The sequence below is a fragment of the Punica granatum genome, chromosome 2 (genome assembly GCF_007655135.1).
Source record: "Punica granatum isolate Tunisia-2019 chromosome 2, ASM765513v2, whole genome shotgun sequence".
NCBI lineage: Eukaryota > Viridiplantae > Streptophyta > Magnoliopsida > Myrtales > Lythraceae > Punica > Punica granatum.
Genome location: NC_045128.1, coordinates 23,310,481 through 23,322,616, shown reverse-complemented (window position 1 = coordinate 23,322,616; position 12,136 = coordinate 23,310,481). Strand labels below are relative to the sequence as shown.

Genomic DNA, 12,136 nt, shown 5'->3' with positions numbered 1-12,136 from the left:
AGTGACTGACAAATGGTAGAATCTAGTGAAACAATCTGTCAAGTATATGAAAAGTCTCCGATGCCATATAGCAGAATCTGGCAAAGTGTTGTACCCGTTATATATACAAGAGAGTTTTTATAATCGTACCCTATTTAAATATTTGAACCATTGTATATATAGATGATGACTAGCCATCGCTAATTTATTAATTAGAAATATTAGAAATTTACTAAAAGTGAATTTTCATGGTGTCAGTGGACCAAGGGAAGGGAGAGATCGTGTAATTTTTTGAAATATTAGTAACATTGGCGCATTTTTTTTGAATATTAATAATATTTTATAAATTTTCATTTATCAGTGTTTCAACCATTATAGCAATACATATTAGTATCTCATGAATGCCATATTATGGGTGACTGTGGGTGAAGGGGAAGGAGAAACCATATTTTTTTCTAACTTCCAATTTCTAGAATTGTATGAGGAGAAAACTTCATATACATTTATAGAGGTTATAGTTCATCTACATCAATCCCCATAAGCCCTTCACCGAATCGTTGCGATCGATGCGTGATCTTAAAGAGAAGGAAGAGATCTTCAAAAAGTGTGTACTTATGATCCGATAAAAAATCAAACCTATTTAAATATCTCCAATATTCTATATTTTCTTGAAAATGCGCCTCGTTTACAGAAACTGTTTATGATATTTAAAAAATTTTAGTCAAACGAAAGTCGATTAATGAAATAAATAAATAAATAAATAAATAAAGAGACAGAATAGGATCGGGGTGATTTATATATAACTTTATATAACTTTTTTCTACTATTCCCCAACTTTTTTTTGAAGTTATAGCATTCGTGTATTTGTTTTTCATATATTAGTATTAGTTTTTAACTTTTCACTTATAAGTGTTTGATGTATGCCAATACGTGTTAATACCCCATGTCTGTGTAATTTAACGTATTTTTTCGACATTAATAATTTTTTAAAATTTCTATTCATAAATGTTCCAGCCATTATACCAATATGTATTAGTACCTTGTATTCGTGTAATTTTGTGTATTTTTTAAAATATTTAATGTCAGTAATTTTTCTAGAAAAAATAAAGTCATATATCACAACATTTATATGTTATCTTAGTTTTATTCTAACGTTGATTTTTTTTTCCTGAGGTATCCTAAAGTTAATATTTTTTACCTCTTTTTGTTAGTACAAACTTTAGTCTACAGTGGATTTATAATTTTTTTTAATATGATATGGACTTTTTTTCCCCTCGGAAATATGATATGGCCTCATTCGGTACGCAAGAATGGAATGCAATGAAATGGATTTTCTATAATGAAATGTAATATATATTGAGAGAAAAATAGTTATTATTTTTAACATGATAATGACTTTATATAATATATATATTCTTAGCAAGATATTAAAATAAAACATATGATATTAAAAAAAAATGTTGATATAGGAGTATGACCATTATTTTTTTTAACGAATGCTCATTTATCTTATTTAAGAAAAAATATTATTACATAAGAATGCCCTTTCCATCTCACATAAGTGAGACCAAATAAGTAAATGGAGTATAAGAATGAAATATTTATTCCATTTAATTACAATCCCGCATATCAAATAGAACCATATAGAGTAGGAGAACAATAACAATGGTTCAAAATTGGACAGGACAGACACCTGCAATTAAAAAAAATAAAAGGAAGGGTAGCCATGTACCAGCATTTTTTTTATTATTATAAAGTTGGCTTATGAGCTTAATACAATGAAACATAAATCCTATTATTTAATAAAGAGGCACAGGTAATCCTATTGAGTATTGAACATGTAATCTATTAATACCAACAAAATTTTTTACTTAAATATTTTTTAAGGTGAAATTATTATCTTAGACATATTTACTGTCGTGAAGTTCTCATTTGGCTAACTAATTTGGTTTGTTAGTATATGCCAACTTTTCTTGTGTATCTGTTTTCTTTTTTCGGTAGTATGTGTTCTTGCTTTTTAGTCTAAGTAAATATTATGTGAGTATTACTCTTTCACTTGGATGTGTAACACCCAATTAGAATATTTGAAAGTGAGAAACTGACCCCACAATGAGTTCACAGATTCACACTTACAAGCATTTTGATTGGTCCTTACTCGTCCAAAATGAATAAGTAATACTCATTGAATATTCTCTTTTAGTCTTAAAACAATAGTTGGATAATTGTCAACTTTGAAAATACATATATATATATATATATTACATATATTACATGTACATATATATGTATTTACATGTAACATCAACTTTAAAAATTAGTTAAATAAATAATTTGAGAAATGTAATAAATTTATCAATTACTTTGTGCATATCAAAACTCATATTATGTTGAGATTGATATAAAAAAATTGTAAATTAACATATACATGTGCTATTTCACTAATTACAAATAAAAGTTAACGAACTACCATTTAAATCTTAAATCTATTACGTCTTCAATATTTTTGTCCATAGATGATGTGGATGTAATTTTTCAATATCATTGTTTACATGGCAATGACACATCATTAAAAATAAAAGATAAAAAAAATTTAAAACATAAATTAAAAGGTTAGATGGGAGCAGGGGACGTCTTCGCCTAGCTTAGATGGTGCTAACACCCTGACATTGAGAGATCAGAATTGGGTCTCTCAATGTCGGCTGTGGCAATGCCAGCGTCCCCTTGCCCTTGGGATGAGGGTCGACGCTATCAAAGTTAGCTGGCAACCTCTACAAGAGGGATGAGGGCCTCCGACATTGAGAGATCCCAATGTCAGGGCAGGATCTCTCAAAGTCAACCATTTTTTTGTCAGTAGTAAGTAGATTTTAGGGAAAATGACACTTGTGGTCTTATATATTTGTCAATTTTTGACATCGAGTCCTAAATGTTTCACTTCAGAAAAATAAGTACTAAAAGGTTTGTAAAAGTGTCAGCGTTGGTCCTAAATCTGACTGACCGTTACCGTCACACTTACGTGGAAATAACACCGTTAAGGCCGCCCACGTGGCCGTTAAATGCTGACGTGGCGCTTCGTGAGTGGTCACGAGTTGGTTCGGGTCTGGATGTCGGGTCCCACCCAGAATCGAGTCGGTTTGGGTCCGAATGTCTTCTTCTCCACCCGAAATGTCGCCCCTGCAAACCATGCTCTCCACCCCGGTGCCGCCCCTGCAAATGGGCACCATAGCACCACGCAACCCAGCTCCGTTCTCTCCTCCTCTCTGTGTTGTGCTTTGTGTTTTTTGAATTATCCGGAATTAGCTCAGTTTTCAGCTTGGCAATTTGCAATCTTAGGGTTTCTGGAAATCATGAACAAACGAATCAAAGGCCATTGCTGGGGATTCGGGATGTTAGAGATCCGTTGTTCTTGTTCCTAGAGTCCTCACCCAGTCAATTAATTCAATCCATTAAGCAGAGACATGCATATATAATCACTCAATCAGAGGGATCACCTCCATTAACATCAAAATATTTCTTTTCTCAACCCACGAACAAGATCCAAGAATAAGATGAGTTGATGAACCAAGAGGAGTAAGTCTGGCGAACCACTGATATCGATAGAAGGGATCCTTTGCTCCTTGAATAATCCTTTTTCAAAAAATGAATCTATCTGATTGATGATTCTTAAGGCAATTCATGTGATCTATATTTTAGCTGGCCTGGAAATGGTTTTCTGGTTTGGGGTTGAGTGATTGACTTTCTCGATTAAAGAAGAGAAGGAGGGAAATAAGAAGAACAAGAAGGAAGGAGGAGGGAAGAAGAAGTCCAAGACGCCCCGTGCGACTGAGAAAGGGGAGACTCTATACAGGAAGAGGAAGATGGGGAGGAGGTTGCGGGTGGGGAAGAAGAAGAGGGCTCGGGTTGTAAGGATGGAAGTCAGGTACAAAGGGAGCAAGTCGGGTCGGCCGTGATAAAGTCGAGTCGAAATTTGGCGTCCAATAGTAACGTGCCATGTCAGCATTTAACGGCCACGTGGGCGGCCTTAACGGCATTATCTCCACGTAGGCGTGACGATAACGGTCAGTTAGATTTAGGACCAACGCTAACACTTTTTCAAACTTTTTAGAACTTATTTTTCCAAAGTGAAACATTTAGGACTCGATGTCAAAAATTGACAAACATATAGAACCACAAGTGTCATTTTCCCTTTTATTATGAGTAAACATAATGTACGTTCGGGTGCCGAAAGACAATATGCGACGACACGAGTCTTGCTAACTCGACAGGATATGGACTAGAGTTACCCAATCACAAATTAATAGGATCGAGTAACCTCACGATGAATCCTCATAACTCCAAAGGAAACCACAGCACGAACCCAAGAACTGCGCCCGGCCACGTTGATAAGGCATCGACGATATCAGCCCTAACAACCTATGATTTTACTAATGGGAAATGTGGAAGGTGGCCATACCAGCGCCCAACACGGGTACTTGTGAGCCGCCTGATTGAAGAATCAAGCTTATACAAATAAGAAAACACACCAACAACAAGCATAAGGATCTGATGTTATTTGAATAAGGCGAAGCCAAATCCAGTCGGGTCTGTCCGGATTTGACCTAGATCCGGTCAGGATGAGCAAGATTTGACTCTATTGGAATAAGTTGGCTCAGATCTGAGGGGGGCGCCATTGCAATGGTGAAAAGGGGAGCAGCAATGGATGGTAGGCGATGGAAACGGCAAGTGACGATGGAGGAGAGGAGCCTTGAAGGTGCACCACCGGCGACAAGAGTAGCGGTAAGGGATGGGGAGCTGGGCTGGCATATAAAGTAGGAGCAGGGGAAGCGGTAGATTGGTGGCTGGGTGCAGTAGGTGGGTGGCGATGGCGATGTGGGGTTGGGAGCAGGGGAAGACGGCAAAACGAGTCGGAGAAGGATGAGAGACACTGAAGGAGGAGGAGAAAGACTAAATCGGATCGGGGAAAGGTGATTGCCATCGGATGCGTCCAGCTCAAGCCGACGCGTCGGCGATAGGGACTGAAGCGTGGGGGTGGGTTTACAGGGGTAGGGTTTCTTAATGTCAACCATGGATGCCTCACCAGTGATCCACACCCTCGAATGAGGTCGCTAGTCCTCTATGATGGCCCTAACTAAATCTGAAGGCATCAGCAACCTCATTCCGGGGTATGGGGTCCACCGACAAGGCCTCCCCCGCCGGCAAGAGCCCAATTAGATCAGGGGATTTTTTTTTCATTTTTCTTTTATTTTAATGATGTGTCATTGCCATGTAAGCAATAGCATTGAAAAATTATGCCTACATCAGCTATAGAACAAATACACTGAAGACATGCTAGATTCGATATCTAAATGAAAATTCATGCCTTCATGGATTTACCTGAAAAATAAATTATTGATGATATATCTGATGTGAATATGAAGTTCATTTTTTTATGTGTAAGTTTTGCAACCCCTCTTGCCACGCCATATATCTCAAGCACGTAGCAAACCTGGATGGGGCCTCGCCTGCACCCACCACACCCTTGGCGAATTCCCCGATAGCCTCTAAGTCCAGCATATTCGGCCTCCTAACCCCTACATAGGTAATTGCTTATCTATTTTTTCCCCCCCTTCTTTTCTGGGTTAAGAGTGGGTGCCTCGCCGGCATGATATTGATAAGTGAAGCCAACTTTCAGTAATAGAGGGACAGCAAGGTAAGAAGCTACGGGTGGTCCTTTCAGACTTTGAAAGATGATAACTGAGAAATATCATTCGAATCTCCTGATTTAGTGATGCAACTGCAAGTAAGCATGAATACGAAAACTCAGTTGCTCCCACTACCAGCGATGCTAGCTAAATTAGTTATCGCATCTTCCAGGCAAGAAAAATGGGTCAGAAGCTTATCGTGAAGGTCCAAGGAATTGGGCTGAGTTTTCTGCCACTGGGAAAGGCCTTCGCCGATGACCTTCAAACCACTCTGCAGCAGCTCGACTCCCTTGCTGATTCCATCAGGCATCTTTCTCCTCTTGCTTGAGAGCTGTTCATGATCAATTTCCACGACCTCACAGTCCATTTCCTCAGTCTCCAAAGTTTGAATCTTCTTCCTGACAGCTTCTTTAAGCAACGCAGCTTCTTCCTGAAGCAGCAGAATTTGCTCGGAGCTTGGCGCAAGCTCAGGTAGCGCTCTTTCTTTCTCAAGAAATGCCTTGAATTCGCACATAAACCTTTCCTCGCTGACCTCGTATCCACCTAGTATATCATAAGACAGTGCCGCATTATCAGGCACAAATCTCCACAGCTGATTGCATGAACTCCGTGCAGCAAAATACCCGAATGATGCTATGGCCAAATGTATGAGAGCCCAGTGGCGTTCTCTCAACAGCATATGATACAGACCGCACACAGCAGAGCCCTTTTTGCATTCCTCTGTCTCAGACATATCCATGTGGCCGAATCCTGCCATGAAAAGGGCTAGCTCAGCCTTGGACCTTTGTTGTTGGGTATCAGAAGCTGCCTTGGAGATGAATAGTTTGTGAAGTTGTAAGATGATAGCTTCCATTTCATTCGATTTGTAAAGGCCGTTCATGTGAGAGAAGATCCCTAACGTCTCTGCCAAGAGCCTATGACAATTGTATGATACTCTCGTGTCTGAGGACTCGGAGAGGGTGCCTAGAATAGCAAATAAGAACTGCAGGGTCTTCTTGTCAATACCAGATTCATTGACCTGACTACAAGAATGAAATAGCTGTTAACTATTGCTGAAAAATTGATGTTTCGTGCATTTAGAATTAGGAGTCAACTTTTCTTAAGAATCTGAATTTTTATCGTCTATTAAAATTTCAATCAAATGGCAAAGATGGAAAAAAAAATGAGACTAATGTAGTAATGATAGAGGATAGCTAGGATTACGAGTCAAACTTCTACCAAGAAAAGATACATAAGAAATCATAAGAAAATATATGAATAATGTGGCTGTTGCAAACCAATAGAGAGCGCCGGCTGTAACTTCTAAATCAAAAGAAAATATTACAGTTTTCTTCGCAAGATATGAACAGGATCATCAGAAATGGAGGAAATAAGTCATCCATTATCTGAAAAAAATGCAATAAGAAACAGGACGTAAATTTATTAAGTTATTTTCCAGCACAGACCAATCGAGGTAAAAAAAAAGAAAAAATAATGCTGATAGAAGTTATTTTAGTTGTATATTTTTTGACGTGTAATAAATCCAGGAAATAAACCTTCTATCGTTGACATGGAAGAAAATTTTCCTTTTAACCTAAAAGTGATCCCAAAAAATTAGTTTAGGAAACTTACAGTGATGGTAGAGAGGCAGACAGAGCAAACACTGGAGCCCCAAACAGACTAGAACCGCAAGCTCCCAATAATTTGCCATGAAAAGTCTCTATGAAACCACAGTAGTCGGTGATTATTCTCTTTCTAACAATCTCCCTGAAGTTATCTGACAGCAATTGCAATGAGAAGCCTTCCATGAGCAAAGCAACGAGCATAACTGAAGACAGCTGTGATCTATCTCCACCAATAAGAGAACTATGTACTCGATCTGCCACAGGTTGAGCACCACATTTAACTAGCATGGATATGGATCTCGCAATTTTCCTCACAGCTGAATTAGGATCAAGAATTGATCCCAAGCAAGCCACTGATTTAAAACAAGAGCAGAGTTTATCAATAAGGCTGCTGGCCACATTTTTCTCAGCATACCGCATCAAGAAGCACAAGAGTTCCATTACAATCTCCCAGCAAAGGAGGTGAGGATGGAAGATATTATCGAGCAAGAACGACACAAGTTCTCCCCAGGCAAGACTAGAGGAAGCTGCAATCATGAAGGTCTTCAGTGATTCCAAAAGAGAGAGAAACATCGGTTCCCAGACGAACTGAGTTTTCTGTTTGGTTCCATGCGAAAGAGGAATTTGCATGGAAAGGATGCAAGCATACACTTCTTCATCAATAAGCATGTTAAAAAGCCATCCGAGCTTTCGGGTAATCACGATCTTCACATTCTCCTCAGCATCAATAGAAGATCTCAGAAGGCACATGAATAAGAGAACCCTGCCTAGTATTAGTGTCTTTGTACAAGAAATAGAATCACAGGTAAGTGAAAAGATTTTCTCCATTTGCATTATATTATGTCCACATGGGTCTTCTTGAGAAGAACTGTGGCAACCTTCACTTGTGAACAAACGGTCCATAATTTCGAACTTCATCTGCTCTTCCACTTCATCTGGATTTAGTATAGAATAAAGTAAGCTCATGGACATTTGCTCCAAAAGTTCTGATGACACTTCACTCGCAATCTTAAGATTCGTTTCTGTGCTCAATGAAACTCTGAAGGATGAGATCATCATAACACATAGGATTATCTCCCTATGCACAAGAAATGCTTGAGTAGGACAAAAGGAAGATATCTTCACAGCATTAACCAGGTAAAACTTGACAGGGACGAATGTTCTTCTAGCTACTGCTACAGAAATAGGTTCTTTTAATGAGGATGACCAAGACTCAGCTGCACTTCTGAGAGAATGATTAGCCAGTGAAATTAATTTTAGGATGATATCTGACACATCAAGCACAGCTTCAAGTGATCCATTGTCTTGTTGAAGAAGCGTAACAACCCCCTTCCATGAGGTGTTAAGGATGCTTACAAGATGTCCACCTTTAGCTGCAACAGTCCCCAATTCACATAACCTCTGAATGGCATATTTCCTTATGTTGATGATAGGATTCACACTAATAGTTCCTTCACAATCCATGATCCCTTCTTTGTCAGGATTTTTTGAAAAGCTATCCCAGCTTTTAGCTTGGCATTGCTCTCCACAGAATCTTATAATAGAATCAATCACCAACTGAGAAACCTTTAGTACTTCAGAACCATAGGATTCTAGTCTCTGGAAATAACATAAAAAGGAAAATCCCTCCAATATTATAGTATCTAGACAGAAAAAAAATCTTGCTTGGAAAAAGAAAAGAGCACAAGACAGAGACTGATATCATGGACTCAAAACTTAATTCAGTAAATTCCTCATGTACCACCTGTGATCATAATCTACTTTGTGACAATTATATCTCAATGCTAATCAAACAAAAAGGTTACTTTCATCAAGCTGTGAGCATCTTTTTGCCTTTTCGGCTAAAGTATCTGAAACAAGGAATATGAACCGTCTGAAATACAAGGAATATGTGCATCTCATTATAGACTTGGGAATAAAATATAGGTTTCTCAGATAAGAGAGATCCGGATAACCATAAAATGTATGGTATAAGTACCGTGATATGTTCCAGTAAGTCTTTCATCAAAGCCAGTTGTTCTAGGATGGAGTTCTCGACAATGCCCACCAAATTATTTTCTTCGAAGGCATAGGAATCAGTGGGAGCAGAAAAGCTTGCAGCAGAGAAATTCAGCACATCCAGAAGCAGCTGCAACACAAATTTTCGTAGTTTCAAACATATGCATTGGCTTAAAAGCATGCTAACAATCAAATCATGTCGCTCCTCGAAACGTAACACCTAACTTTATTAAATTAAACAACCTGATTACATCATTTCTCTTCTACTCTAAAAGTAAGCAGCCAGTTGGCTAGGATAGGTTCCATCATTAGATCATATTCAAGCAGGTTTTCTCCACCGATGAATTGCTGAAAGAGACAATGGTAAATTATTTCACAGATAGTATTACCTGATAAAAGACTTTGGAATGTTCTTCTTCGTGCGAATCTTCCATAGACATAATTGTCATCTTGAAATGCTTTCTAGACCAAAGGCTTGCCTATAAAATATAAGTCGTAGAATTTCAAGGTATTGAACAAATGAGGTCCAAGCATGCACATCAATCCTGTGGCTACAATCTACATCCACTAATGCCTGAGACTGAGTAGGTGCGTGTGCGTGCACACGCACATGGATGGGCCTTCAGAGACAAAGACGACAGACAGGGTCGGCAATACCTTGGTTCCAAGGACCAGGAACAGTGAAAGAACACCAGATTTCCCAGACACCACATAGTTAGAAGCCACCTGCACAATAGATTTGTTTAACGTGCACTGGCTTACATCCAAACAAGTGAAATCCTCCCAAAATGCCGAGCTTGTTGTTAAGGTAAAGATCATTGCCAATCACAAACTGTAGAATACCTTTTTCTTAAGGTAAAATTCATAGTTAATCCTCAATTATAAAAGAGATAACACTAAAATCGAGCCAAAAGAGGAATAAGATTGAGTACTCAGCTAAAAAATATGAAGATCAACTGACATATGATGTTCACATATCCATTATGGGAACTCAAAATGTTAAAGAGGCAGTTTGTACTCCCAAAAAGTCTAGAGAGGAGCTACAAGAACTGAAATATATACCCCCACCTATTAATTTTGACATTCCAACCTTAAGAAGGCTAAGAGTTTCGAGTCCATTCTGAAACTAGAGCATGAATGTAGAACCATGAAAGCCCACAAAGACATCCAGTCCATACTTCTCACACTAAGTTTTTACCGGGATAGCATCATAGTTGCAATGACAAAGGATATCATACTTAAATTGCTTGTTAAACTTCAAAAAAATTTAGCAGTGGCCAGCAACCATACAAATGCAATTACTCAGGACTTAATTCTTAGATTTCAGCTCTTGTGCATATGCAGTTTGCAAGTCCATGAAGATAAAAACAAAAATCACAGGAAAAACCGAGTGAACTATGATGCTCTTGGACAACAAGAAATGAAGAGAACATACTTTTTTTTCCCTAAAAGTAATGCATACACAAGCAAAATACAACTTTGGGAAAACTTCTTGAATTAGGATTTATATGATCCTATAACCAAAAGTAAATTACGAGTAAAGTTCCTGACAAGCAAGATGAAGAAACCAAAACTGATATCATTACATCAAGAGAAGTCCTTTCTATATTTAGAAGCAACTCATATTTAAGATGTGATTTATCTACATCTACATCCGTAAAAGGTGCCTGGTAGAAGGGTGGAACCCCTCTAAAAAGCTATCAGCAGCGGCGACTTTCATAAACAAGACTTGAAATGATAGCCCACAACTCGGCTTCGTAGCTGACAGCAGACATGTTCCAGGAGTCATTTTTTAAGAAACGACAGGCATTGTTGCAGGAAAAGGAAATTATGCAGCGGACGCAACGGAAAACAAGAATAAAGCACAACAATTAATAAGAGATAGCATGTTAGGATACTATTAAATTCTCAAAGAGAAAGCAGATGTCACATTTTTTTGAGATGACCAAATCACCGAGCCCGGAGATCAGCTCAGTGCGACTCTCCACCACCTGCAGTGATACATATATCAAAACTGAATAAATGAAACAGAGAGAAAATGCACGCGAACAATGTCTACTTAGACATCGTGCATTCCGAAGACACAGTTTGCAAATCGACAAACATATGAGCAGTGCATATGCAAACCTAACAGTAACAACTCAAACTGAAACCGAGATGTTCTAAAATTGATTTCGACCACAAAACATTTCCTAGTTCCAACCGATTGATCAAATCCTCAAGATATACGAATAGAGTTTTCCTCTATACCAATTCTACTGCTCAAATCCACAACTGCACTTGAAACGGAGGTAAGCTATCACTGTTTCGCCGCATGAAATCGGAACGATCGGGCCAATTTGGATCGATCGAAGTTGATTTCCTACTTCTAGAGGGAGACGGAAGTGCATAACTGAACTGAATAAAACTCGACTCATCATCAGAAATGAAGACAGAAGAACTCAGCAGTGGGGTTCGGAAATCCGTACATCGGATGATTTGATGGCCTCCACAGCCCTTCGCAGAACCTCGTTGGATGAAGCTTCTCCTGCCATTCCCGTCTTCTCTCTCTCTCTCTCTCTCTAAAATGAAGGTTTCTGTGGATATGCTCGCCATTTTCCCGCCACCACCACGCACTGAGTCGACTCGGCAGATAGAGAGCAAAATCGTAAATTTACAGTGAAGCCCTTCCAGTATTATCTTTTTACAATGAAAATTTTGCAATTTAGTTCCCGTGGTCCGGTTCGTAACCGTTTTGAGCCTTCCGCCTTGTATTATTGTAGCATCCACCTCACCTTTGCTTCTTTTCTTTTCCAAAAATGCTAAATCCACTAAAATGTGCGCCTAAATGGGGATTTTTCTACAACTACTGCTGGAAATCGGCTCCATAGAGAAAAA

At 38.6% G+C, this 12,136-nt stretch overlaps 1 protein-coding gene across 4 annotated transcripts; it reads right to left on the bottom strand.

Annotated features, from left to right (window-relative positions):
- Positions 1-5,666: 5,666 nt before the first annotated feature.
- Positions 5,667-11,881, bottom strand: LOC116196600. Of its 4 annotated transcripts, none has more exons than XM_031526399.1 (7): positions 11,728-11,881; positions 11,158-11,250; positions 9,917-10,051; positions 9,649-9,738; positions 9,240-9,389; positions 7,269-8,860; positions 5,667-6,679 (listed from the first exon to the last, which is right to left on the bottom strand). In XM_031526399.1, the coding sequence occupies exons 1-7, from the start codon at positions 11,791-11,793 to the stop codon at positions 5,776-5,778; spliced, it is 3,030 nt and encodes a 1,009-aa protein (XP_031382259.1). In that variant the 5' UTR covers positions 11,794-11,881; the 3' UTR covers positions 5,667-5,775. The 4 variants fall into 4 exon arrangements, with proteins under 4 accessions (XP_031382259.1, XP_031382262.1, XP_031382261.1 ...); XM_031526402.1 differs by having other exon boundaries at positions 9,917-9,985; positions 11,190-11,250; positions 11,728-11,806; XM_031526401.1 differs by lacking the exon at positions 11,728-11,881 and having other exon boundaries at positions 9,917-10,055.
- Between the last annotated feature and the right edge of the window lie 255 nt (positions 11,882-12,136).